The sequence below is a fragment of the Triturus cristatus genome, chromosome 2_1 (assembly GCF_964204655.1).
Source record: "Triturus cristatus chromosome 2_1, aTriCri1.1, whole genome shotgun sequence".
In the NCBI taxonomy this organism is placed as follows: domain Eukaryota; kingdom Metazoa; phylum Chordata; class Amphibia; order Caudata; family Salamandridae; genus Triturus; species Triturus cristatus.
In genome coordinates, this window is record NC_140581.1 from 316,368,526 (window position 1) to 316,394,068 (window position 25,543).

General features: G+C 43.7%; 1 protein-coding gene across 1 annotated transcript in view; it reads right to left on the reverse strand.

Annotated features, from left to right (window-relative positions):
- PAIP1 (poly(A) binding protein interacting protein 1) overlaps positions 1-25,543 on the reverse strand; it is a 659,103-nt gene that overhangs the window by 377,673 nt on the left and 255,887 nt on the right. Inside the window, exon 5 of the mRNA XM_085638605.1 lies at positions 22,085-22,210. Within this exon, the coding sequence (XP_085494731.1) occupies positions 22,085-22,210 (126 nt within the window). The remainder of the gene's footprint in view (positions 1-22,084; positions 22,211-25,543) is intronic.

The following is a 25,543-nucleotide window of genomic DNA, read 5'->3' on the forward strand; positions in this document are numbered from 1 at the left end:
ATGCAGACTTTCACAGTCCAACCACTATTAACAATTCAAAATCCAGCTCCTCATCAGGGGAATACACTAAAAATCACTCCACAGACTTTACACGCAGTCATGGGTAAAATGCCCACAAAACGTGAACAAATTCCATTCTGGATAGCTCAAAAAATTACTCAAATCAAAGCAGTATTTCTGAATACTAGCCCTTATGAGAAACACAGAATTCTAACAATCTGTTTATCGATGGGGATTACACCACATCTGAAAGACTGCACCACTTGGGGCACAGTCTTTGCTGCTATCACACAAAAAACATGGTGATCTGTCTATGGAGGGAATACCTGATGTCCTGAAACAAATTCAAAAGGAATACGGAGCAGAGCCTGCTCTGAATTTAGGTATGAAGTTACGGAAAAATTTCGACCAGGTCTCAACAATAATATTATCTAATATTAAAGGAGAAGCAGCATCAGTGGCAATCCGCCAGAAATTAAGGGAATTTGATGTAACAGGACAACCACAAGAACTAGCCAGAATAATTGAAAAATCCTATGAAGAATTAGGCAGAGACACCAGTTAAACCACAACTGTCTGAAAGTCCTGATAAGGTCTTACCTAAAAGCACTCCTACCTCTTCTAAAAAGAAGTGGGAAAATAGCAAACAGCATTCGAAAGAGAAGCGTTCTCAATCCCGAGGTACGTCTCCTCAAAAGGAACCCTCTGAAAAGAGGTACAACCTAAGGAATAGGGATAATTTGAGAAAACGTGACCGATATCAAGATACTGATACACGTTCCTCTCGTACCTTTCAGATATCATCACAGACGTCCGAAAGAAGAGGACGGTCAGAGAACAAAGAAGAACGCGTCAAGTCCAAAGACGATCAACACGTTCAGAAAAACAAACAAAAACCTAAATTCTCAAAAAATAAGGTAGCAGGTCTTAAGATCCGACATGCCAAGGATTCTGAGAACGCAACTAAAGAACAGAGAATGGGGTCAGACAATGTTAGACAGTGCTGCAGAAGTTACAGTAGCTCGCCAGAACCTGAAGGGGCTTCTGGAGACAGTGGACACGAATGAGGACATTCAAGTTGAAACTACAGACACCAGGGTTATTTCTCCGCACAGGTTATATGAAATAACACTTCGGATGGAGGGAGACATACCAAGAAAAGTGAAAGCACTCTTTTGGGAGCATCTTTCAAGGGGTTATGATATACTTCTAGCAGAACGAGACTGGCCACCAGAATTGGTAATGAAGACATTATGCCAGCCTTCTCTAACCATGTTCCAATACATTTAAAATATACTTATGCCAGGAAATGGGCAGTGGCCCAGACCCCAGCATTAAATAAGAATCATGTAGGATAGGATGAGGACTCACCTCACCACAAAATCCAGTTAAAAAAATCAACCAACTGCACAAAGGCAGTACCCAGTTAAGCAAGAAGCTAAAAAACAAGTCAGGGAGATCTTAGATCAACTTGAATACCAGGGGGTGATTGAAACATGCATCTCATCAATGAACAATCCTTTGTTTCCTGTCTCCAAACCAGACAATACATATCGTCTAGTTTTGGATTACAGACACCTAAACTCATGTTGTAAAACATATGCAGTGCAAAATGCACACAGTACAGCATTAATGAATAACATTGTGCGTAAAAAGTACAAAACCACATTAGACATTTCAAATGGTTTCTTTTGTCAAAATATTGCACCTGAAAGAAGATATTTGACCGCTTTCTCAATAATGGGGACACAGAGTCAATTTTGTCGACTCCCACAGGGGTTCAAGAACAGCCGGGGGTTATTCTCAGCAAGGGTAACAGTTACTACAAATTTATGATGACGAGGCATTGTCATATGTCAATGATGTATATCTGTCAGACGATGACCTGGACAGACACTTGAACAGGGTGAACACCATTTTATTGGGCTTCGCCTCTGAGGGTTACAAATTCAACTTTAAAAAGTCCAGAATTGCCCATCTCAACATCCTTTTCCTAGGATATGAACTTTCAAGTGAAGGCAAAAGCCTGGCAGACAACTTTTTAGAAAAGTGTGCGCTGCTCCAACCTCCAAAAACGCTGAAAAACTTGCAGTCGATTCTAGGTTTACTGAATTTTGGAAGAACTTACTTTCTAAACTACGCAGAGAGGGTTAAACCTCTCTACGAATTAATCAAACCTGATTTTAAAGCCACAACTTGGACACAAGGACACAGAAATTCTGCATTCACTTCAAACAGACATGTTAGCAACAAAACACTTGCAAACACGCGTAAACATACGCAACTTAGTGATCCAAATCATTCCAGGTCAATGCGGATTCACCTACTTAACTTTTAACAAAGGTGAAAAAGTACCAGTTGCATACAAGTCACACTTGTATACACAAGCAGAAATGAAATTCACTTCTACAGAAAATATTCTGACAGAAGTTCAAACCGCTGTAGCAAAAGAAAGAGCCCTAGCACAGGGGAAACGAATAATGGTCGTGACTCCTGTACCAGCCTTAGAGGCAGTTACTAAAGCAAGCATTCCGAATGCAAAAGCTTTACATCCAAGATGGATACAATGGGTTAATTATCTTGCTGCAACTGATGTTGAATATGTTTTTGATCCTTATTTAAAAACACAAGCATTCCTGCAATACGAACACGAATGTCCTCTGCCTACTGAAATTATCCCTCTTGATCAGTACAAATTCATAATTTACACTGACGGATCTGCACAACCCACTACGGAGAGTAAACAAGCTTACAGAGCAGCATGCGTGATCGTTAAAGGTCGTATTCGAAATGGCAAATTCAGACCAATGGTCACAAAAACGCAATCTCTAGGAGATTGTACAGCTCAGCGAGCTGAACTACAAGCATTCAAAATGGCACTTGAAAACTCGGATCGCCAATTCCCAACAATCATAGTGTGCGATTCTTTTTACTGTGTTCAATCATACAATGAATATTTACAGAACTGGCTTCAAAATGGTTTCAAAGATGCAAAAGGTGGCACAATCAAGCATAAGATGCTTTGGGAACAGGTAGTTCAGTTGCGCAACGGACAACAAAACACTCACGTGATACACACGCCGAGTCATCAACGTGATGGCGTTCACGTTAAAGGGAATTCATTGGCAAATGAAGCCTCGAAAGGGGCTGTGCAAACGGCTTCCGTAGCTGCAATCACTCGTTCAAAAACAAAAATAGACAGTGAAATAATGCTGGCTGTCAATGCTTCAAGCAAAGGCAGTGGTGCAGCGTTACCTAAAAAATGTCCACTCATATATAATTGATGCGAACAATGTTCCGTTTGCTTGAATCCCTGGAGTGGGGGCTAGGGTAATACCAAACATGGAACACAGATTAGGACTAATCCTAGCAGCACATGAAGGGATCGCCTCTGCCCACGCAGGTGTTTTCGCCACAGTGTCATTATTAAAACAGAGATACTGGTGGCCAGGCATTAGGAAACAGACCAGGAATTATGTTTTGGAATGTGAAATATGCCAGAAGAGGAAAGTCTCTACTGTGAAACGTCCTGCGCAGACGCCCCTGTTAATTTCAGATAAACCATTAGCTTGTGTTTACCTGGACCACTGCGGTCCCTTACAAAGGGATGGTAACTATAAATATATCATGGTCGCAGTGGATTCTTCTTCTAGGTTCCTATGGATGTGCCCTCAGCGCTCAGCTGAAGCTCGAACTGTTATAAGAGATTTACGAGTCTTTATCGGCACATACGCAATTGGCACACTACACTCAGACCAGGGCCCTGCGTTTAGCTCTCGAGCTTACGAAGAAGCCATGGCCAGTTTGGGCGTAGCATTGCGGTATTCTTCTCCATTCCATCCTGAGGGAAATTCTGTGGAAAGAAAAAACCGGGACATAAAGCAGTCTATAACAGCTAGGGTATTAGGTTCGGGTGATGGGTGGGTCAAACACCTTTATGGGGTCCAACGTGCACTTAACAACTTGCCAAGAAGTTCTCTAGGGGGAGTCACTCCTTACGAAGTTCTATTTGGAACTAGAATGTTGGTACCGGACCTTGATATGAGAAGCACAGTGATGGAAAATAAGATATTTTATGTCAAAGATAGTTTGGCTGTTTTACAAGACTTAAATGAACTAAGAACAAAACAGAGCAACGCACTCCTGAAGCCAACCATCACTGAGGAAAAACTGTCCGTCCCAGCCAGGCCTGTCTGGATCCCAAGGCTTGGTGATCGAGTCAGAGAAAAGATCGCGGATAAGAAGGAATTTGGGCCTTCATACAGACAACCAGTACCTGTCCTAGCAATCCACGGATCAAGAACAGTACTTTTGCCGCCCCTTGCTGGAAAAAAGGAGAAAAGATTTGTGTCCATCAACCTGATCAAACCACACTATGTGGCCGAAGCTAAGCAGTAGGCCAAGTGGACTCCGCCAATGTAGCAGACGCACTCCTCTAGCTACAATCCAAGAGGTTCAAACTGAGAGACTCATTACCTTTGAAGATTCTACAGTGAGAAATAAAGGACTAAGCAACAATGCCATGGAACTTATACCACTTGAAACCCAAATAACAGTTCATCCTGATACACCTGTCTACAACGAAGTAACAAGTGATCAACTGGTTCCAGCGAATTCAACAAATCCTGATGCAATTCCAACCATTGACAGAACTGCCTCTGGCTATTTCATGAACTTTGATACGTTTTCTGAGGATCCCAGCGAACCTGAAACGATGCCAGCACAAAGAACTTACAAAGAACTTTCAAAGAACAAGCTACAGACTTTTTTCATTTCTTGAAAAGGACTTATCTAGTTTCACCATGGATTGAACTATGGATTTTTGGGGGAATATTCTTCTTTCTACTTTGGTTAACTCTGGTATTAACTCTGGTTATGCTGATAAATGGAAGATATATTCAAATGGACACAGCAAGTAAAAGAGTGAACTTACTTCTCCAGCCACACAAATCATCTCATCGTGAAGCAAGAGACTTGTCAGCAGTGAATATCACAGCCGTTCCTATACATCATGGTATAGTTTGGGACCAAACTCAATATGACATTTTTTGCCCGTCTGAGCTTTTGAAGATTCCACATTTACTTAAGATTTCATTAAGTGACTTTATTACCTCTAGCACCTTTTCTGATGATTGGGACTTCGAGACTGTTAACAACATGTCTGTTCTAGAGATGTCTACTGTATTCAGAAATCATGAATATTTAGAGGGTTCATCAGACTATGAACAAATGTATTGTTATAACCACTATGGTCATCGTTTCTTGCATAAATCTGCAATGCCTAGAAATGTATTTATGTATAACCAATGGGAACATTGTCCTACACCTCCAAAGGGTAGCTCAAAAACTTTTGCAATTAAGTTTCCATATTTTTCAGGCTACAATTTGTCTAATCCGGCCACGTTTTACTTTAAAAATGTGAACAAGACAGGAACAAAAAATATGTTAACCAATACGAAACATATTTATTCTGCAGCCTTTATTGCCTGACTGTCTAGACAAGGTTTCGACTTTTGGAAAGACAACGTTGAGACAAAATCTGTCTGGGGTACAAAAGATTGGCAAGTACAGGGGGTAGAAGCTTTGTTTAGAGCCTGTATCATCCCTGAGCAAATTATGTTTTTGAATGACACTGTCCAGCAAACGTCTTGCCTTGGATTAGCCACGATCAAAGACATGAACACACCGACCATACCTATACCTGCAAGCAATAGCACTACGGGGGGAGGTCGACGTACATAATATTTTGCATCACAACAGATCAGATCCAGAATGGAAAAAATGGTTCTTCTGGAACACAGACACAAACAACTGTCAAGATCGATTCCTGAATAAAACACAGGGTTTCACTATCAATAGGCCAAACCCACGCTATGTTCAAAGACAGCATCCAGGGGTAGTAACAACATACAGTGTAGGGAAACTCTGCCTTGACTGGCTACAGAAAGCTACACTGAAGGATGTTAACACTTAACTTTACTTCAAGAAGGCGCACACCTTAGGGAATTCTTGCTAGGACCAAGAAAACCTCATCAAAAACGTTTCATATATGCCAGTATCTACGCTGCTTATAATGAAGCATGGAAGGTTACCCAAGCAGAGACTGCAGAACGAATACGAGAAATTGACCGTATTAATTTAGAGAAAACTCTCTCTGTAGTAGACCATGGGTTAACGACTCCAGAATATATTCATTGGGCAGCATTGTGTCTTGTCATAGACATCATGGAACAAGACTTGGTCATGTTACAACATGGTCAATCTCAACTACGTTCTATCATGCTATTAGGCTGTACGCTACAAAACGTGTGTGCAGGCTATGTGCCTTGTCGTTTAATCAACGCTACGTCACTGTTTTCACAATTCAATCTCACTGATAAACAGATCAGACTGGCACAAAGGGGAGCAGACTACACTATGCTGAGCATTGAAAAACTGGAAAAATTACCATTCACAGTGGCAGAAAAAACAGCTACTGAGTGGATCATACATGGTAAAGTAACTCTGCCTGTTACAACTTTCCATTTTAAATATTGCCTAAAATTTATACCAGTTGGCAAATATGAAAGGTTGGGTAAAGGATACATCAAGACATCCTGGGATTTACCTTGCACACATAGATGTTGGAGTGGGGAACATGAAGTGTTTCTTAGCGGTGAAAACTGAGAACACACACTAAGCGGTTCTCTCCTTTGTCAGGGTATTAACTTACACGGGGCCTGTGATGGTTCCACTACAAACTTATCCTGTCACCTGCAAGATTCACAGGCTGCAGTGATTAATCCAATTTTTGGCCAACTTTCTAATGGGAGTTACATTATGTTGAATGATCACAGCTGCTGTGGCATGTTGCCAGGTATTCCATATCTAGTTACGGTTACATCCAGGGTCACTTGCTGTATGCAAGTCTTGTTTCCACAAATAGATACAGTCAGGGAGTCGCCTTTATGGCCTTCACTGAACATCTCTTCTATACAAATTGATACTCTAAGCAGAATGAAAGCCATTCTTTTACAGAAAACAGTGCCACTGACCTCGGCCAGAGAAACCTATGATCTCCAAGTCGCAAGGACTTCTGCGGAGATACATACCCTTTTCTATACAAAAACTGCCCTGTACATTTCTCAGAATGTTAGGTCGTATCTTAAACATGTCTGATACGAGCGGTACTGTACATGTATTTAGTAACGTGTGTGCAGGACTGTTAGCACCTTTGCAAGCAGTCCTCGTAATTTTTCTGCGTTTAGAGAACAGCAGCTCCTTTTAGCACTCGTTGCAGGGATCCTTTTTTAGCTCCTACTGCTACGATATGGCAAGCCAAATCACCAGGGTCACTCCCAGCACCATAGAGAAAGCTCTCTTGGAGATGAAGTGTCGTGAGCGCATCATCCAAATTTTGGGTTTACCTCGTCTACGAGAATTAAATACCACGTGGTTTCTGTCATTCAGCCCAATCTGGCACGATTACCTGTTCTACGCTGCCTGCTCTGCGGTAAAGAATGCGTGCTAGACATCTAACACTCCCATCAGTCATGCCTACGGATATCGATACTCTGCTGGTCCCAGTAACGGCCTATGCTCTGTGTTGCCCCCAGCGGCTACAAATCCTGACGACGGCATTCATTGAGATCTCACAGACGCAAATTGCTACTGCTGAGGTATGTGAGGAAACAATAGGCACGCAGGTAACATCCGGTTCGAACATTGCTGATGCGACCAATGTTGAAGACGATAGTTCACATCTATGGGCAGTTAATCTTCTAAACGAGGCATTCCAACTTTCACCTACAACAGTAGATGACTTTTTGTCTACAGGATTAGAAGATTTCATGTATTCTAGAGGCCCACACACTGACTTGATTCAGGCACACAGTGTTCCGTTGAGACTCTGAATTTGGCCTTTGTTCTTTTCAAACAAGGGACTAACTTTGGAACTTGGTCCTATGATTAAATCTTTTTTTCCAAATTTGTATTTTTTCATTTTTTGGCACAAGTAATCTGCTTATAGTAGAACTATTCAGAGGACAGCATTCTTTGAAAATCTTCCAGGGACATTCAGCCACCTTGTCAAACAATTGATTTATGTATCCTGATATGAAATGGTTTCGGCCCTTTTTCTTCTGTATTAACAAGCCATTTCATCAAATGCATATATTTATGATTCATTCTTGTTGGCGTTTTTCAAAAACACGCATATGCTTAGAATGAAACATTGCTTTTAATATGTACAGCACCTTATGCATAGCAATGGTTTTGTAATGCATTTTTAGGACATATGTTTTTAGATAGGTTTCAACGTGTTTCATATAATCATGCAATACTCTTAGACTTGTTTAGTATGTTTAGGATTTAGTAATGTCGTTCATACGAAACTGGAGTGGGTGTTGTGTGTAGATTTAGATTCTATATAGGTTTCCCGATTTATGCCCTTATATAGGTACAATTCATATTGCCCTTATTTAGGCATAGAAAATCCAGCCCTTTAGGCATTGTCCATGCTAACCAAATACAGGCATGGTCTCCTACATCTGACAATCCACGTCACAACGAGTTCTTGGAAAACCAGACTCTTAAGCCTTTAGGAATTTCCCTTGCTTGGATTTTGATTTCTCCAAGAACTAATTTAGTATGCATGAACATCTATTCCTTAGGGGTTCATTCATGACGATCCAATACCCGACTTTTATATCAATACAGGCATTCCTAAACACCTTAAAGGTATAAATATACCAGCACTTGCCCTGGCAAAGCATGGTTCCGGCACGATCCAGCACGACTGCCTACTTGCGGTTCGCCACGGCAAGTTCGGAAGGAAATCGAGTTCCAGCCTGACGCACTGACCAGACGCTGTCATCCTCTTCGCAGAGAATCCAGCTCCAGTGTTTCTGACTCCCCTTGCGGGGTGTTAGATATCGAGTCCCGGAAAAGAGATTCCAACCTCGCACATTCTAAGGTATGGAGCAGACTAGAACTTAGAGAAACTTTTGGCAACTCTAGGCAAAACTAAAACTATAGCTATAGCTAGCTATACTTTGGAAAACAGCACCTACTTCTTACCTCGTACTACACTTAGGTTAGGTACACTGGGGTAGAACTATTTAGAAGCATCAGATGAGTATTCACCTTTTAGCCTGTGTTATTTATGTATGTATTTTAATTAATATATGTCATAGCTACAAACCATGCTACTGCAGCATTATTTTATCTTACTACTAACTCTGTACATATTGTACTTCGCAGCCTGTTTTACGATTGTAGCAGTTCATATCTCTTGCATGAGAAATAAGACGTTTCAATAAACCCTTTTCATTGAAACGCCCGTCTCTATTTCTGTTCAACTCTGTAGAGACGAAGCATGCACGATTGAGTGAAACTGTTATCTATTGTTTCCATGGTTCTGAGATTGTTCCGACTCTAAGGGCAACAAAGTTGTCATGTTTATGCAGTTGTCAGAAACTAATCCCTTCTTGTGTATTTGAGAAGTTTCTAGTGACCTGTGAGTTAGCAGGCACACACAAGTAATTAAGTTTAATGTACTCAATAGAGACATACTGACCTCAGTCCTATGTCAAATCTATAGTGTATATTATTCCAATGTGCAGAGCCTATCAGGGATATAGGAACCACACTACAAGGCAAGACATTGAACAACATTACAATTCAGCGGACTTGGTGGAAAAAAAACAGTCAGAAAGATGATCCCAGCTGTCCCGTCATCCCTAGATGACAAAAAGGATTTTGATTAGGCCAGCTGTACCCTGGTGGAATACAAGTCCCCCAAAACAGCTGTGAGGGACAATGGATAACAATCTAGCACCTTTCCCAGTTGCAGGGGCGCAATGCAGGATTGGCCAATTTTCTCCCTGCTCTTCACTCTTGTGGTTGAGCCATTCGTAATCAGAGTTCCATCACTTGAAGGCCCCAGGAGAATCACGTTCAGAAAAGAGAACCCCAAGAGAAGTATTTTCTGATGATATTCTCCTGACTATAATGTATCCGGAGCAGTAACTACTAATAGCTGGCGATGTTTGTTACATCAATCTGAAGCAGTATCTCGATTTGAGGTCAACAAACAATATTTTAATCCCCGAGGCAGGAGCACAGAACCTACAATAAGACTCGCCGTTTCAATGGGACAATGAGTCAATACCAAAGTCTGAGCATCACTAGCCAGCTGGAGTCCTGGAGAGGAGCCAACTGGCCACCCCTCCAGTTAGCTATAATGGAAGAATTCAGATGGTGACAGCCCCTATATGTGTCCTGGTTGGGTTGAATTAATGTGGTTAAAATGGCTGCCCTCCCTAGAATCTGCTCTCTCTTTCCCAGTTCATACTGATAAGTATACCCACATGAGACAAAAGCACTAAAAAGCAGAATAGATTTTTTATGGGGGGTCCTTACAGTCTCTAGAAAGCTTCAGATAGCACTCAGGGAGAGGAAGGCCTGATCGTCTGGGGTAATATAGAGCGGTCCACCTTTACTTCATCTCAGAGTGGACAGTGAGACCCTATGAAAAAGTGTCTCTTGGTCAATCAAGCTATGGCGGTCTGCACACTGTGGCATCTTGCGTGGCTAGACAACTTCCTGTCATCAAACATGCCAATCTATTAGAAAAACTGTTGTCTAGCTAAACTGGCTTCAGAGGAATGATCTCTTAGATCTTTACAACTCTTCAAACTAGTAAAGAGGTGGTGAAAATAACTATTAACTGAGATATGACACTGTCCTGGGAGAACAGACTACAGATTCCCAATGGAAGACTATGTAGAGACATCCCTAAGATTTATTGAAACATTCCCCACGGAGAATCAGCATACGAAATGATATACCGATATTACATGACACTAGTGCATCTATATAGGGTCTTCGGAAACAGACTGTTTGCGATGTAGCAAGGAGAGAAGGACCTTTGAACACATTTGGAGGTCTTCCACACCCATACAGATATTTTGGAAGGAAAAACTGGGGCACATCAAGAGAAACTCAGGTTCTCTATCCCCAAAAGATCTGGAGGTAACTCTGCTGAGGGCACAACCAGAGGGCTTGACAGACATGACCTTGTGATCGATCACTTAAATTGCACATGCTAGGGTAGCACAATTACTTACAACTTTGTTCTGGAAAAAAAGCATTCCCCCAACCTCCAAATTGCTCTTTAGTTCCATAGAATCGGGCATGTAATGGCAATGGAACACTTGATTCACAACCTAACACAAACTGAACACAAATTCACAGCTAGGGGAAACCCTTTGCTGGATTACTTCACAAAGTTCAAACACTTTTGCTTCAAACCCCCTCACTTGAAAGTCCTACAATTATTCAGTTGAGCCGGCCAAAAGAACTAAATAGTCCTTTGGGTTTGCTAGCCACCACATACGATTATAACTCCAGACACAGCGAAAAACAGATAACAGGGTTGGCAAACACCCACAGCACAGCAGAAAGGCAAATCTTGCCAAGTAAATGTTTTACTGTGCATCCATGACAGTTCTGAAAAACCTTCATACCATGCAACCCTAATTCCTTGCTAGGTTTCACTTTAAGGGTGTAAAGGAGGGGAAAAAAAGAAAAGGGACTTATAAGCTACAGGATGACACTGCAAAAACTAGTAACAAAACAAGGGTATACATGTTGGCATTTATGGGAACAATGCTTTCTGTTTGTATTTCAGTACAATTAGCTGAGGTAATAAGCAAGCCTTTGCTTGTTCATCCTTGAGCTGTACCCTAAAGTTGTCTGTTGCTCTTTTGACTACCACACTATATTATGATATATAATCAGGAGGGGACCATCTTGTTGATGCATTGGAGTCCATATCCTCCTCTGATGAGCCTTCCTACATCTCTTGCCACAAGTCTTTCTCCCCATGTTAGCTTTCTCCCTGAGGTGCTCATTTTCCTCACTGAAATATTCCTTTGTTCCTCCTGTGGTGTTGGTTTTACTAAGTGAGTCTCCAGGTCTATGGACGCCTTTTTGGGGCTTTTTCCTTTTGTCTTAGTAAGTATTCTACATGATTTTAGAGTATTATAAAACTCTGGAGCAGTGTTGCCATTTCAACCTTAAAATAATTATTTTTTTCTCTCACATCAAGAGAGATTGTCTGATGATGATAACCAACTCACCCTTCCATTTTAAGGCCTTTGCTTTTCTACTTTTTTCCTTCAATCCCTTTTTGGAGTCGAGACAGAGTGGGAAGGTTCAGCACCTGGTGTCTTTTGTTTTCAACCCGTGGGGCTCATTGGCGCGGATTCAACTTTTAAATGCTTCCAGGCTATTTGTTTGTCTTCAAAAGTACAATTTTCTGAGCTCTGACAAATTATGGTCATGCCACATGGGGTTTGTAAACTTTTTCGCCGACAGCAAAAAGTTTAAAGGTGTTTCTTAGAGAAGTCCACATTTTCTAAATCTAATGACGCACAGTCTTGGTGGGTAAGCTTTATTTGATCTCCAGGATCTTAAAAGCAGCATACAGTACATAACAAAACAATAATAAATAGGTATACTTAAAATTATACATGGCTGCATGGTTAAAACTTTATATATAATTCAAATTACTAGTCGCGTTAGCCATAAATATCTGAGAGCAGGGAGTAATCAACCTAAAAGGATAATCCCTGTACAAATACTCTTACTCAATACAGGGTCTCTCTCTTATACGGGTTATCTAGACTAACCTTGCAAGTATAAAATATATATATATTTTTTAAAACAAGAACTACGACCTGCATCTTACAACCTTTTAAAAGGATAACGATCACCATGCAAGTGCAGATTGAAATTAAAAAGTAATAAGACCCATGTGCAAATAAGCAGAACATGATCTCCAACACATAGCATGCGGTAGAAGTTTAAAAAGACATCCTATTCAGAGTGCTATTGTAATTAAGATGGAGCTAAGTGAAGGCAACCACTGATGGCCTATTGTTTGATATGTAAGGTCATTACAGTAATCAAGAAACAGGAATTGAACAATTTATGCTTCGTTGTTCCCAGCCCAGGCAAAGAGTATAACATTTATATATTAAAATATACACTTGGAGAAAAGTCACTTCTAAAGTGAAGTAGCCATATTATGAGAACTTGAGCAAAGTTATTCTAAAGTACGTAAATGTTCACAGCCCGTCAAGACCAAAAAGTTGGATAACTCTAAAGTGGTAAGAAAACATCTAAGCAAATCAAAAATGAACAGCATGTTGCCACCACAGGGGATTCCGGATCGCACTCTGCAGAACAAATCATTGATGCACGTAGTACGGTGTTAATCAGTAGCAGAGATCAGTCTAGGGTTAACTATTGGGTCTTTTTAGCCTGGTTCCTTTTAATTAAGTTTAATTGGAGGATGCTAACTTTACGAATTGAAGCAGCGACTTTTTTTTTTAAGAACCGATTGTTGTGACCACCTGTGGCAGTTCCCTATTTTCCAGTGATTTTATTGATACTAATAGATTGCTTAAACTTGGGATATGACTGATGGATAAAGATCGTAAACCTAATGTTTAGAGATGTGTTCTCTGGATTCAAGGCCGCAATGATACCCTGCTTGCAGGTCCGGACTCCAAGTTTGTTCCACTCAGGCCTCAGTCTTGATCTACGCAAGTCCAACTGTGCTGGACAGAGGGATACCACGTGCACCATTGATTCCTCTGATTGACCACAGCCCCTACACACCATCTCGCCTGAGGTACGCCGCCAGGTAGGAATAGGTTTTAAACAATGCCACTCACCCAGCTTAAGTGCCAAAAATCTCTTTTAAATGTATAGAATAGGTGCAAGCAAGGTGAGGCCAACTGATAAGATTGAATTACTGCCCATGTGTGCTTTCATTTAGCTAAAATCTCTCTGTCGGACAGACTGGAGCACACTTGAGTTCGCTTCTTGGTGCCTGCTTTAAAGGCTTCTTTACTTGGGTTGGGAGCACACAGTTCCCTTGCTGATAATTTTAGTAGGCCTTTATTAAAATGTCGATTGTGTGACCCACCAGGGTTGCTGATGCTCATATCAGTCCATACCAGGGACTCGAATGAGCCAGCGCTAGCCTGCCTCAACCTGCGGCACAGGTTAAGAAAGGCCCCTACACTTTTTAAAGAGTAATTTACAAGACCAAACTCCAGGCAAATCTTGGCAGTGGACTAAGTTTTTGGTAGCCGCAGCACCTTTTTAGATCAAGCCTGTAGCAGCGCGCATGCGCTGCTCTGGCGAGACTTTTAATAAGGGGCTTTCAAAAGCTCACCACACACCCGCTCGTGCGTGTGTGGCCTATTGCTTGCGGTTACCCACACAGGCGCCATAGGTTTTGAATTATCGTGCCCAGACACGGGTGCGATAATTCAAAACATATGGCCTGGTGCTCGTTTTCGCGCTCACAGGCTTGTTTTTAAGCCAAACTGAAAAAGTGCTCCTTTTCTCCGTACGAAGAGGTGGACTCCAAAGATGTGCCACCAGATGGCGCTAGAGATCTGTCATTGCGAAAACAAAGTCTCCTTGCTTTTTCAAACAACCCTTACAAAGAGAGGAGGGAGGCTCTGTGATCCTCTGAAATCGATCAGGAAGCTAAAATTATTCGATCGTCAACAAAAACTAGAAAATGGTATACATAAATTGTTTTTATATAAATATGGAAGCATGCGATTAATATCGCATTTCGTTGTTCTTAGAATTAACCACTAAATGCATCTTTTTTCCTTTCTCTTGAATGTTGCCTGTCATTAATGGATTCAATTGTTTCTGCATTTCTCCTATCATGCAGGCTACAGGGGGCGGTATCGTGGTTCACTGGCTAGATGCAATCTCTGGGAAGTTGCCACCCGGTAACTGGTGTCAGGTGTGTGTCTAGCAGTTAGTGTAAGGTGCTTGTGGGGTGGGGTTAAGGTCGTTGCTTAGGGTCTGGAGGCCTCACTTGCTGGTAGTTTCGAATTCCTAGAGAAGATGTAAAATCTACGTCTGGAACCGCAGGCGCCTGTAGGAGCAGACATTTACAGGATGCTCAGTAACCTTGGAGTTGGTCTTCATTCCCAGTGGCTAAAGAGTAATTTGGGCCTGTGTACTCACAGCAGGGTCACACATACTATAATTGTTTGTAATGCTCTTCGGAGCATGGTTATTTATTGCATCTAATGACCAAGCAAGTCAACGCCGTCTCGTCCGCATGCTTCAACACCCTGCGCATGCTCCGAAAGATCTTCCGGTGGATCCCCACCGAAACCAGAAAGACTGTCACCCAAGCCCTCGTCACCAGCCGTCTGGACTACGGGAACGCCCTATACGCAGGAACCACAGCCAAACTCCAGAAACGTCTCCAGCGCATACAGAACGCCTCCGCACGTCTCATCCTCGACATCCCCCGCCACAGCCACATATCTGCCCACCTGAGGAACCTGCACTGGCTCCCCGTCAACAAGAGGATCACATTCAGGCTGCTCACCCACGCACACAAAGCACTCCACAACATGGGCCCAGAATACCTCAATAACCGCCTCTCGCTCTACACCCCCACCCGCCAGATCCGCTCCACCAGCCTCGCCCTCGCCACCGTCCCACGGATTCAGAGAACCACCACCGAGGAAGATCGTTCTCCTACCTGGCAGCCAAGACATAGAACTCCCTGCCCGCACACCTACGACTGACCCAGGACCAACTCACTTTCAGGAAACACCTCAAGACCTGGCTTTTCGAGCAGTAGCAGCACCCCCACCCCCCCCACCCCCTCCCTCCCTTCAGCACCTTGAGACCCTCACGGGTGAGCAGCGCGCTCTATAAATGTGATTGATTGATTGATTGAATTCTGCTGAAAGGTCAGATAGAAACAGGATAAAAAGCAGGGGGGCGAACACACATCCCTGTTTTACCCCCCCTGGATGTCGGTATTTTTCTGGATAGATGTGAACCAGAGCCTATCTTCACTTGAATACAGGTGTTAGTATGGAGCTGGAGGATTGGTTTCAGTAAATTGGATGGAATTCCCCATTTCGTTAGTTAAGCCCATAGAACCCCCTTGGCACGTGATCAAAAGCAGCTTTAAAATCCACAAAGAAGCAAAAGAGCGCCGTAGAAGAAGTGTTTGCTTCATCAATGAGGCTTTATCAATAAATGGCTTTATCAATAAGGCTAGAAGATTAGTCAATGTGCTGGAGTTAGCCACAAAGCCGGTTTGATTTTTTGGTATCAGGTCCTTTGAGTCGGCCCAAATTTTCAGATCTTCAAGCAGCAAACTGGCGAAAAACTTAGCCTCTGTATCCGTTAGAGCAATCAGCCTAAAGTTGCATGGGGCTGATCTGGAGGCAGTCTTATGTATCTGCTGAATGATTGCACCGCGCCAAGAGTCTGGTATGGTCGAGGTTCACATGCTGTATTCAAACAGGTTAACTAACTGCTTAGTCCAGAAACAAATGTTCTTTTTGAACAAAGCCTGTGGTAGGCCGTTTGGCCCCGGAGCTACATCTGATCTTGCTTTAGTTAATATCTTGCCCAGCTTTGTAGATAACATGGCGCAAAGTCCTTGCTCTCCTTGAGCATCTTCTGTTTCCTCAACAATATCCAAATCCTCTTCTTCTCATAAGCCCAGTTTTTTTGGGGTACAGTCCCTAGACCTATGGTCTTTTGGAAGGATCAGATTTTACAACATTTCTGCGATTCCTTCTGTGCCAGTTTATGGTAGCATTTCTGCAGAATCTAAAAGGAGTATTCTTAATCAGTCTCAACTGATGAATTCCGAAGACACCCAGCGATAGTCAATACAACAAGACTATGCATTCTGACTGCCAAACCTACCCTTTCCACCCCAGCGTAAAAGCCCAAAACAAAACCTGGTCTCATTTTTGTTTAAGATCTCGGCAACTCCAGACGTTTCCTCAATTCCTTATCAAACTTCAATATCGGAAACTTTCCCAACTTTTTGTCATGGCATCAACTTTTTACAATGACTGTTAGCCCAAAACTCTTGACACTGCTTCTGAACCCAAAGGCAGGAAAAATAAATCTAAAGGTGGCAGCTAAAAACTGGGGATTGTGGACTCATGTTTGACATCCGATGGAGTCACAATCAATCAATCAATCAATGACATTTATAGAGCGCGCTACATACCCGTAGGGTCTCAAGGCGCTGGGGGGGGGGGGGGTGCCGCTACTGCTCGAACAGCCAGGTCTTCAGCTTCTTCCTGAAGGAGAGGTGGTGTTGGGTCAGGCGCAGGTTGGTCGGGAGGGAGTTCCAGGTCTTGGCGGCCAGGTAGGAGAAGGACCTTCCTCCTGTAGTCGCTCTTCGGATGCGGGGGACGTCGGCGAGGGCGTGGTTGGTTGATCGGAGGTGGCGTTTGGGAGCGTAGAAGTTGACTCGGCTGTTGAGGTAGCTCGGGCCTTGGTCGTGTAGGGCTTTGTGTGCGTGGGTGAGGAGGCGGAAGGTGATTCTTTTGTTGACGGGGAGCCAGTGAAGGTCTCTCAGATGTCCGGAGATGTGGCTGGTTCATGGGATGTCGAGGATGAGTCTGGCTGAGGCGTTCTGGATCCGCTGGAGTCTCTTCTGGAGCTTGGCGGTGGTACCGGCGTAGAGGGCGTTGCCGTAGTCCAGTCGGCTGGTGACGAGGGCCTGGGTGACGGTCTTCCTGGTCTCGGTGGGGATCCACCAGAAGATCTTCCGTAGCATGCGAAGGATGTTGAAGCATGCCGATGAGACGTTGTTGACTTGCCTGGTCATGGAGAGGGAGGAGTCCAGGATGAAGCCCAGGTTGCGTGCATGGTCTGTCGGTTTGGGTGCGGTGCCCAGGGCGGGAGGCCACCAGGAGTCGTCCCAGGCGGAGGGTGAGGAGCCCAGGATGAGGACCTCCGTCTTGTCCGAGTTCAGTTTCAGGCGGCTGGTCGTCATCCATTCGGCTACCTCTTTCATCCCTTCGTGCAGGTTGGCTCTGGCGGCGGCGGGGTCGTTGGTCAGGGAGAGGATCAGCTGGGTGTCGTCGGCGTAGGAGATTATGTTGAGGTTGTGCTGGCGTGCGATGGCCGCGAGGGGGCTCATGTAGACGTTGAAGAGGGTGGGGCTCAGAGAGGATCCTTGAGGGACGCCGCAGATGACTTCGGTGGCCTCTGACTTGTACGGTGATAGACGGACTCTCTGTGTTCTTCCGTCGAGGAAGGAGATGATCCATTCCAGCGCCTTGTCCTGGATTCCGACGTTGCTGAGGCGTTGTACTAGGGTGCGGTGGCAGACAGTGTCGAATGCCGCGGAGAGGTCTAGGAGGATGAGGGCCGCTGTTTCTCCGTTGTCCATCAGGGCTCGGATGTCATCGGTGGCGGCGATGAGGGCGGTCTCGGTGCTGTGATTGGCTCGGAAGCCGGACTGTGAGGGGTCGAGGGATCCATTCGTCTCGAGGAAGGCGGCCATCTGCTTGTTGACGGTCTTCTCGATGACTTTGGCTGGAAACGGGAGGAGCGAGATGGGGCGGTAGTTCTTGAGTTCGGTGGGGTCCGCTGTGGGTTTCTTGAGAAGAGCGCTGAGTTCGGCGTGCTTCCAGCTCTCAGGGAAGGTGGCGGTGTCGAAGGATGTGTTGATGATGTCTCGCAGGTGGGGTGCGATGACAGCGTCAGCCTTGTTGAAGATGTGGTGAGGGCAGGGGTCAGTCGGTGATCCGGAGTGGATGGAGTTCATCGTGCGGATGGTGTCTTCGGTGCTGATCGGGGTCCAGGCGTGGAGGGTGGTGGTGGGGGGTGGTTGTTCGGTCTTGGTGTTCGTTGGTTGGTTGTTGAAGCTGTTGTGTATGTCCGCGATCTTGTTGTGGAAGTAGGAAGCGAGGGAGTTGCAGAGGTCTTGCGATGGGGTGATGTCGTTGTTTCCTGCGCTGGGGTTGGATAGCTCTTTCACGATGTTGAAGAGTTCCTTGCAGTTGTGTGCGTTGTTGTCCAGCCGGTCCTTGAAAGCAGTTTTCTTGGCGGCGCGGATCAGCTGGTGGTGCTTCCGGGTGGCCAGCTTGAAGGTGGACCTGTTGTCTGGTGTAGGATCCCTTCTCCAGACTTTCTCGAGGGCTCGGCAGTTCTTCTTGGAGCTCTTGAGTTCGTCGGTGAACCACGGGGCTTTCTTGCTGCCGGATCTGCAGGGCGGGGTTCTCAGCGGGGCGAGTTCGTCCGCGCAGTTGCTGATCCACTTCGTGAGGTTGTCGGCGGCCTGGCTGGGGTTCGCTGAGCTGGCGGGAGGGTGCTGGCTCAGGGAAGCGGCGAGCTGGTCTGCTGTGATCTTGTTCCAGCTTCTGCGGGCGGCCTGATGCTGGTGGTGGTGGGTCGTCGTTCTCTTGAAGGTGAAGTGGACGCAGCTGTGGTCCGTCCATTGAAGCTCTGTGGTGGACACCAGAAAAATAAAATGTTTCCGGACCAAACCACTAGAGCCCAGTGGAATAACGCACAACACATGAATCCAGAAGAGATGCACCGTGCAAAAGAACAAGTTATTTACTTTTTGTAATGCTCTTTCTGTTGGATACTCTATCAAACCGCAAACCCTTCACTGTTAGAATATTTTGCAGGCTGGAGCTTTTTACAGTCATACACGATGCTGCTGTTGTCTGTGAGAAACTGTACCAACCTCCCTTCATGGACGGTAGGAAGGCCTTCAACGCCAGGCAAATGGCCAAAATCTCTAACAGGCTGGGCGTGTTCTATGACTGACTATGACAAAGATAGGCGGTGACCTGCGCCATCACTTTCGTGAACACCCAACGAGACCTGATATGGTCAAAGAGGAGCACGGCAAACTGAAAATGCTCCTGGCCAACACAGAACCTTAGGTAGTGTCTGAGGGACTGCTGGATGGGCAAATGAAAGTACTCGTCGTGTAGGTTCAAGGTTACTACCAAGTTGCCTTTACCCAGGCTAAAGAGAACGTGGACCGGTGTGAGCATTTTGAATTTGACCTTCCACAGGAAGGCATTAAGAGGGTGAAGATCTAAAATAGGATGAAAGCCTCCATACTGCTTCGGCACAGGGAAATGAGCATGAGTAACAACCCGTCCCTATTTCCCAGTCCAGCACCCTCTTGATGACACCTTTGGACAGTACAGCTCCCACCTCTAGTAGTAGATAGGGTATGTGCTCTTCAGAGGTTCTCTGACATGGGCTGAAGCTGTGGTGAGTTGGTGCTGATCAGTGGTGTCTGGTCATCAGCTTGTTCTCTGGTGAGCAAGAGCAAGGTTTAGACTAAGTCTGTTTGGGCTTTGTTGAACGATAGTCAGTAGAAGCCGGTCCAGGATGAAGGCCTTCAATGACCAAATGTACTTTTATCTCAAGAGTAGGAAGTTGCAGATCCAGGCCCACAGCAGCATGTCTTATAACTACAGCAAAGGAAGCACTCTCCTCTGTTGGTGGCCCAAGAGGGGAATTCAAACCTGCATTAGCGGAAGTTATCAATCCCACTGACCTCTTGTAAATCCATATATTAACTGTCGTCATCACAATGTGGAGGTAAATCATATTAATTTTCCTTTCCAAGTGGTGGCAACCCCTGATCAGATTTGGAACCAAAATGCTAGTGGAGCAACTAAGGATGGCTCCGTGGTAGAGAAAGTATTTTGTCTGAATCATACTGATCAGGAATCAGGTGCACTAGAGCAGGGTCAGTGTGCGAAACAGTCAGCATTGATACCGATTCGGCTCGGGGTTGGACACGGGGTTGGACGCAGGTCCTCAGCCGACGCTGGTCCCAAAGCAGTCAGCGGGGGATATGCTTAAGGACTAAGAGCTAGAGTGCATTTCCCCCACCGGAATGAAACCCAAGGCAGGTTCCAGAGGCTCGAACCGCACAGAGGATTGATGCACTGCCAGTAAGCCAACTGGATCTCTCTTCAGATCCATGGGTCGGCAAGGCGCGTGAGAGGGAGCCAGAGGAGTGCCAAAAATCGGAACAGTGGGATTAGCTCCGCAATCGGGAAATAGATTGACTGGCACCATGACACCCTCACGACTTCTATTTTGACAGAGAATGGCTGGATGGGGTTGAGAACCACTTCACCTTCTTGTGTTTCTACTTTGATTTGGACTTCCACTTACTGCATGACCTCGACTGCGGGAAAAGGTCAATACCCCGAACTGTGAGCGTGACACATCACTGCCTTTGCGTGCATGAAGCCACCTTCCTCAAACAATTGGATACTGTGTCCTGAGCTCATACTAGATGCACACCTTGTGCAGGTCCATCGCCAACATCTGTTTACGACAATGCCACATGATTTGAACCAAGTGGCATTAGTGGGGGCATCATTTCCCTTGCACCCTGGAAGAATTTGACAAATCGTCAAACCGACGAAAGAGGCATCTGTGGTCCAAAGTGCAAAAAGAAAGAAACTGACTGTGCACAGGAGTGGCGCTTATATGTGGCTCTGCTCTCATTTCTGAGGTGAAACGAAGACAACACACATCGCATGGGAGCCCTGCTGTGAAAACTTCCGGATCCAGCCTGGCACCTGGGAAATATTCTAAAGAGGAATAATCTGCGTTTACAAGTACCCATCAGATATTTATTACATGCAGTGAAGGAAGAAATTCTAAGTCCTGGGATTCCAGGAGGGGCTTCTCTAAACAGCAAAACTCCATATAATGTATGAGAAAAGGAATTTATTTCTGGGACACTGAACTTGAAGAGGCTCTGCCCAAAACAGTAGAGAAAAAAAAGAAGAGGGAAGGTGAAGAAAGCATGGTTAAAATAAGTTTTGCAAAGGGAAATTGTTTCCAGTCAAGAGCCTAAGTGGAGGTTTACGGCCATTTTGTTTGGCATTATGTAGTTGCAAGTGTGGCAGCACAAAGCAAACATATAGTTAAATATGATACTTGAAACACAAATATAGTTAAATATGTTGCTTGGACACACTATAAACACCAGAGCAAATGTTTATACTAAATGTCATCATTTCTGCTAACCAACTGAAAATTTCTCAAAACATACAGAGTTGAGATTTCACAGGGTTAAATGTAGTCATTTATTGCACAGTCAGCACTGGGAATGAAGTAGATAGGGCGATGGGCACCTAAGGAGGATCTTAATAGTTTACTTTGCATATTACCGTTGCATATTAAGTTATTAAAATTAAAATAAAAAATAATTAAGAAATATCCATACCTTTAGTAACTTTACTGCACAGATTAAATTACTATCCACAGGATTTGAAAAAAGGGCAGTCAGTAAATCCCACAAAGCACCCTGAAGGACTTCGGCTCGTGCAATCTGCCCTTTTGCTCCCTTAACCTGTAAATCAACAAGTGATATTTACATTAAACTGAAATACTTTCTGTAGACATTTCCATAGACATTTAAATTCGAGAGTGCAAATAATTACATTAGTTTTATAAGTTGCTTATTTACGTGCACCTTAACAAAGAACATACAGAACCATCAATAATATTGCTCGATTTATTCCTCACATTATCTTACCACTTGGTCAAACCACACTGTCAATTCTGCAGTTACTGCAAACGTAAGAATCTGAGTTCTGGCCCTACTCAATGTTTGTTGTTGTTTAATAGTCACCAATTTACATCCCTAACCACACCTCATTTTTTCACTTTGCTGGAAGGCAGTCCATTTAATATTCTCCTATAAAGCTACATGTGCACGAAGCATCTTCTAGCGCCAAAACACAACTTTTAGGATCACAAACAAGTGATTGTACAAAATGAAATTGAATGAACAATATGCCAAAATCAATGAGGTTTTCAACAATATTTTAAAGCGGAAGTTCCCAAACTTGACTCAGGTTCCAACAGAACGCCTGGCTTTTATTTTACTGAGACAGTACAGGATGTTGTTTGGTATCTGACATCAAGCACATATAACTTTAGGAGCTCTGTTGAATAAATTGGGATGAAAACGATCTAGAAAATGTAACACTTTGGTAAATTTGTTTCTGACATCTTGAGACACCTGAACAAATTAGCTGCCAACACAGTATTGGCACTGAACAAATTGATCCCTTTTAATCTGTCGTATAACAGAAGGCTAAACAGAGACTAATTTATCATAACTGCACCACATGGGTACAACATGGTGACGCACACTTTTCACAACTTAATTGGCTTTTGTAATACTGTGTTAAGAAGAGTGACATTGTTGCCCTGAAAGCATACACTTCACCTCATTTAATTAACTAAATGAACGGCTTTTGTCTGAAGAACACAGCGTATATATTTAACATGTAACTCTAACATGGTTGAAATAATGACACTTGCTCTTTGTTCCCGATTTTGTTTTACTATCTAAAACGTTCATTTTACCTCACTGCCAGAGTTCTCAAAACAGCAGTTAATTCAACTTGCAATTCAGACACATACTAAACATGTTGTCACTCTTTTCAACCTCTCATACTTCGAATGCTAAAGTACCTTCTATTAATGCAGGACTATAATAAATAGAACATGCCCTATTCTGTTCTGCAGCATCCAAAACAGCAAATCAAGTGCAATTAACAGCAACAGAGTAAGGGGGTTGCAGAGGCTACATTGTGGACCTTCACTGCTATCTACAACGGTAGAGACATGCTTTAGACTAGCTAGCGAGGAGTGGAGTTAGTGGATTCTCTGGCTCCAGAGAGCGACAGGAGAGAGAGAATGAGCCAGCAAAGGGGATGCAATGCATGGTAATGGCTTACAAGCATCAGCAGAAATCCCCAGAGAGGTTTAAAGGACCACCATGCTGTTGAGTAAGGCACAGGCTGTTGAGTAAGGCACACCTAATGATGCAGGTGAGGGGGGTCGGCAAGCAGTACAGGCACATACATGAGATCTCCAGCTCCACTTTTTGAATCTTGCACAGCCTCTGAGCCTGATCATTTGAGATCGATCTATTAGGAGGGAAGCAGTGAGGAGGACACTACAGCCTATGAAGGGGGAGATAAATAACTCTGCAGCAAAGTATTATCCACAAAAGCAAGTCTGGCCTGAAGTACCCAATGGACATATCCCAGATAGAAATAGGTGGGATATGCAACAAGAAGCGGGGGTGAACAAAAAAGATATCAGTAGCAAAAGAACCCAGTGAGATGCCAAGCGCCCCTAGAATACTACAAGACCATAAAACGCTGTTTGACATGGTGGTGACAAAGACCAAAGAGATCTCTCTATCAAGACGATGCTACAAAAGAAAAACAAGCATTTCCAATGCAACAGGTCTCACATTTGTGAGCGTTAGAGCTATTTGCGTTGTAAATAATGTGTTATACCTATGTGTTTTGATTTGGAGTGTAGTGGATGTATGAACAGAGACGCAGCTGCAGCACTTTCCAGAGGACTAAGAATGGGGAATTACCAATGAAACCAGATAAGCAGGTAGCAGCACTGTTAAGAGGACTTAAAATGTGGGAATTCCCGACTGGAAAAGAGAAGCAGCTAGTAGCATTGCCTAGAGGACTAAGAATGATGAATTTGGCAGCAAAGGCCATGGGCAGCATTATTACAAATCCATCGTACCCTGCTGCTCTCCCACAGCTGTCGCGAAAGTAAACAACCCTATTTGAAGCTAGGCCCCTTTATTAATGAGGCTCCTGCTGGTGGAGCTTCCAAAAGGGCTGTGGTGCAGTTCTTGCTGAAAATAGGGATGACCCGTCCAGATTGATGCAGCAAGACATACCATGCATCTACAAAAACAATGCAGCAAAGCAAGTGCAGCAGACTGGTAGACTGTACTGTATGTTCTGAGCCTATCCTGCACTTTCCTAATGCAGGGATGGATGGCCTTTGAACCTTACCAGAAGCAAAATTAGGTTAATTAGATAAACAGACACATTATCTTCAGATACGCGGCAATCAATTACTGAGTTTTCCCACGTAATGGAGACACTTTTTTCTTAATTCCTCGCTCGCATTAAGGGTTGTAAAAACGTATTAGGTTAAGATCAAATGCAACAAAGTAGTATGTTTAAGGAACAGTAGTGTCTCGTTTCAGTGACAAACCATGTCTAAATTAAGTCAATTTGCAGTTTTCAAGAGGAGAGCTTTCACAAAAATAAATGTAAATGCCAATGTCAGTTAAAAAAAAAAAAACTAAAAAAACACAAACATGAGCAGCGTAGTCAAAACTGTAATGGATCCACTCTTAGCACGTGTGACTAAAAACACGGCAGAACAGTAACGTATGTGCTGCCCGTAAAATAAATTACTGGTCAAAATGTAATGTCTATTTCAGTATTATACAGCATGAACTATAAATATTATCTGGTAATTTCTGGCTTGTTTTGGAGATTCAACAATACGCACTGTAAGAATGACAGCGCATCCACTTAGCATTCTTTAATCTGGGATAATAAAGTATGTACAAATCTTCTGATTGTGCCTGCGCGCACGCACAATTACGCATATACTAGCATGTGCTAGCACTACATAAATGAAAACTACCAACATGCAACATATATATAACTGAATAGGAGAATGTGGTAATCAATAAAGTGTGTACAAAACAGGAGCGGCCTGCATGGGAGCCGACAATTTTACTTTCAAAATTAATTTTAACACAAAGCTGCTTTAAGAGCCAGCAGTGATTCTGAAGGTAAAGTGTTTACAAAGAAATCGGGGCCTTCTCTCTCTTAGG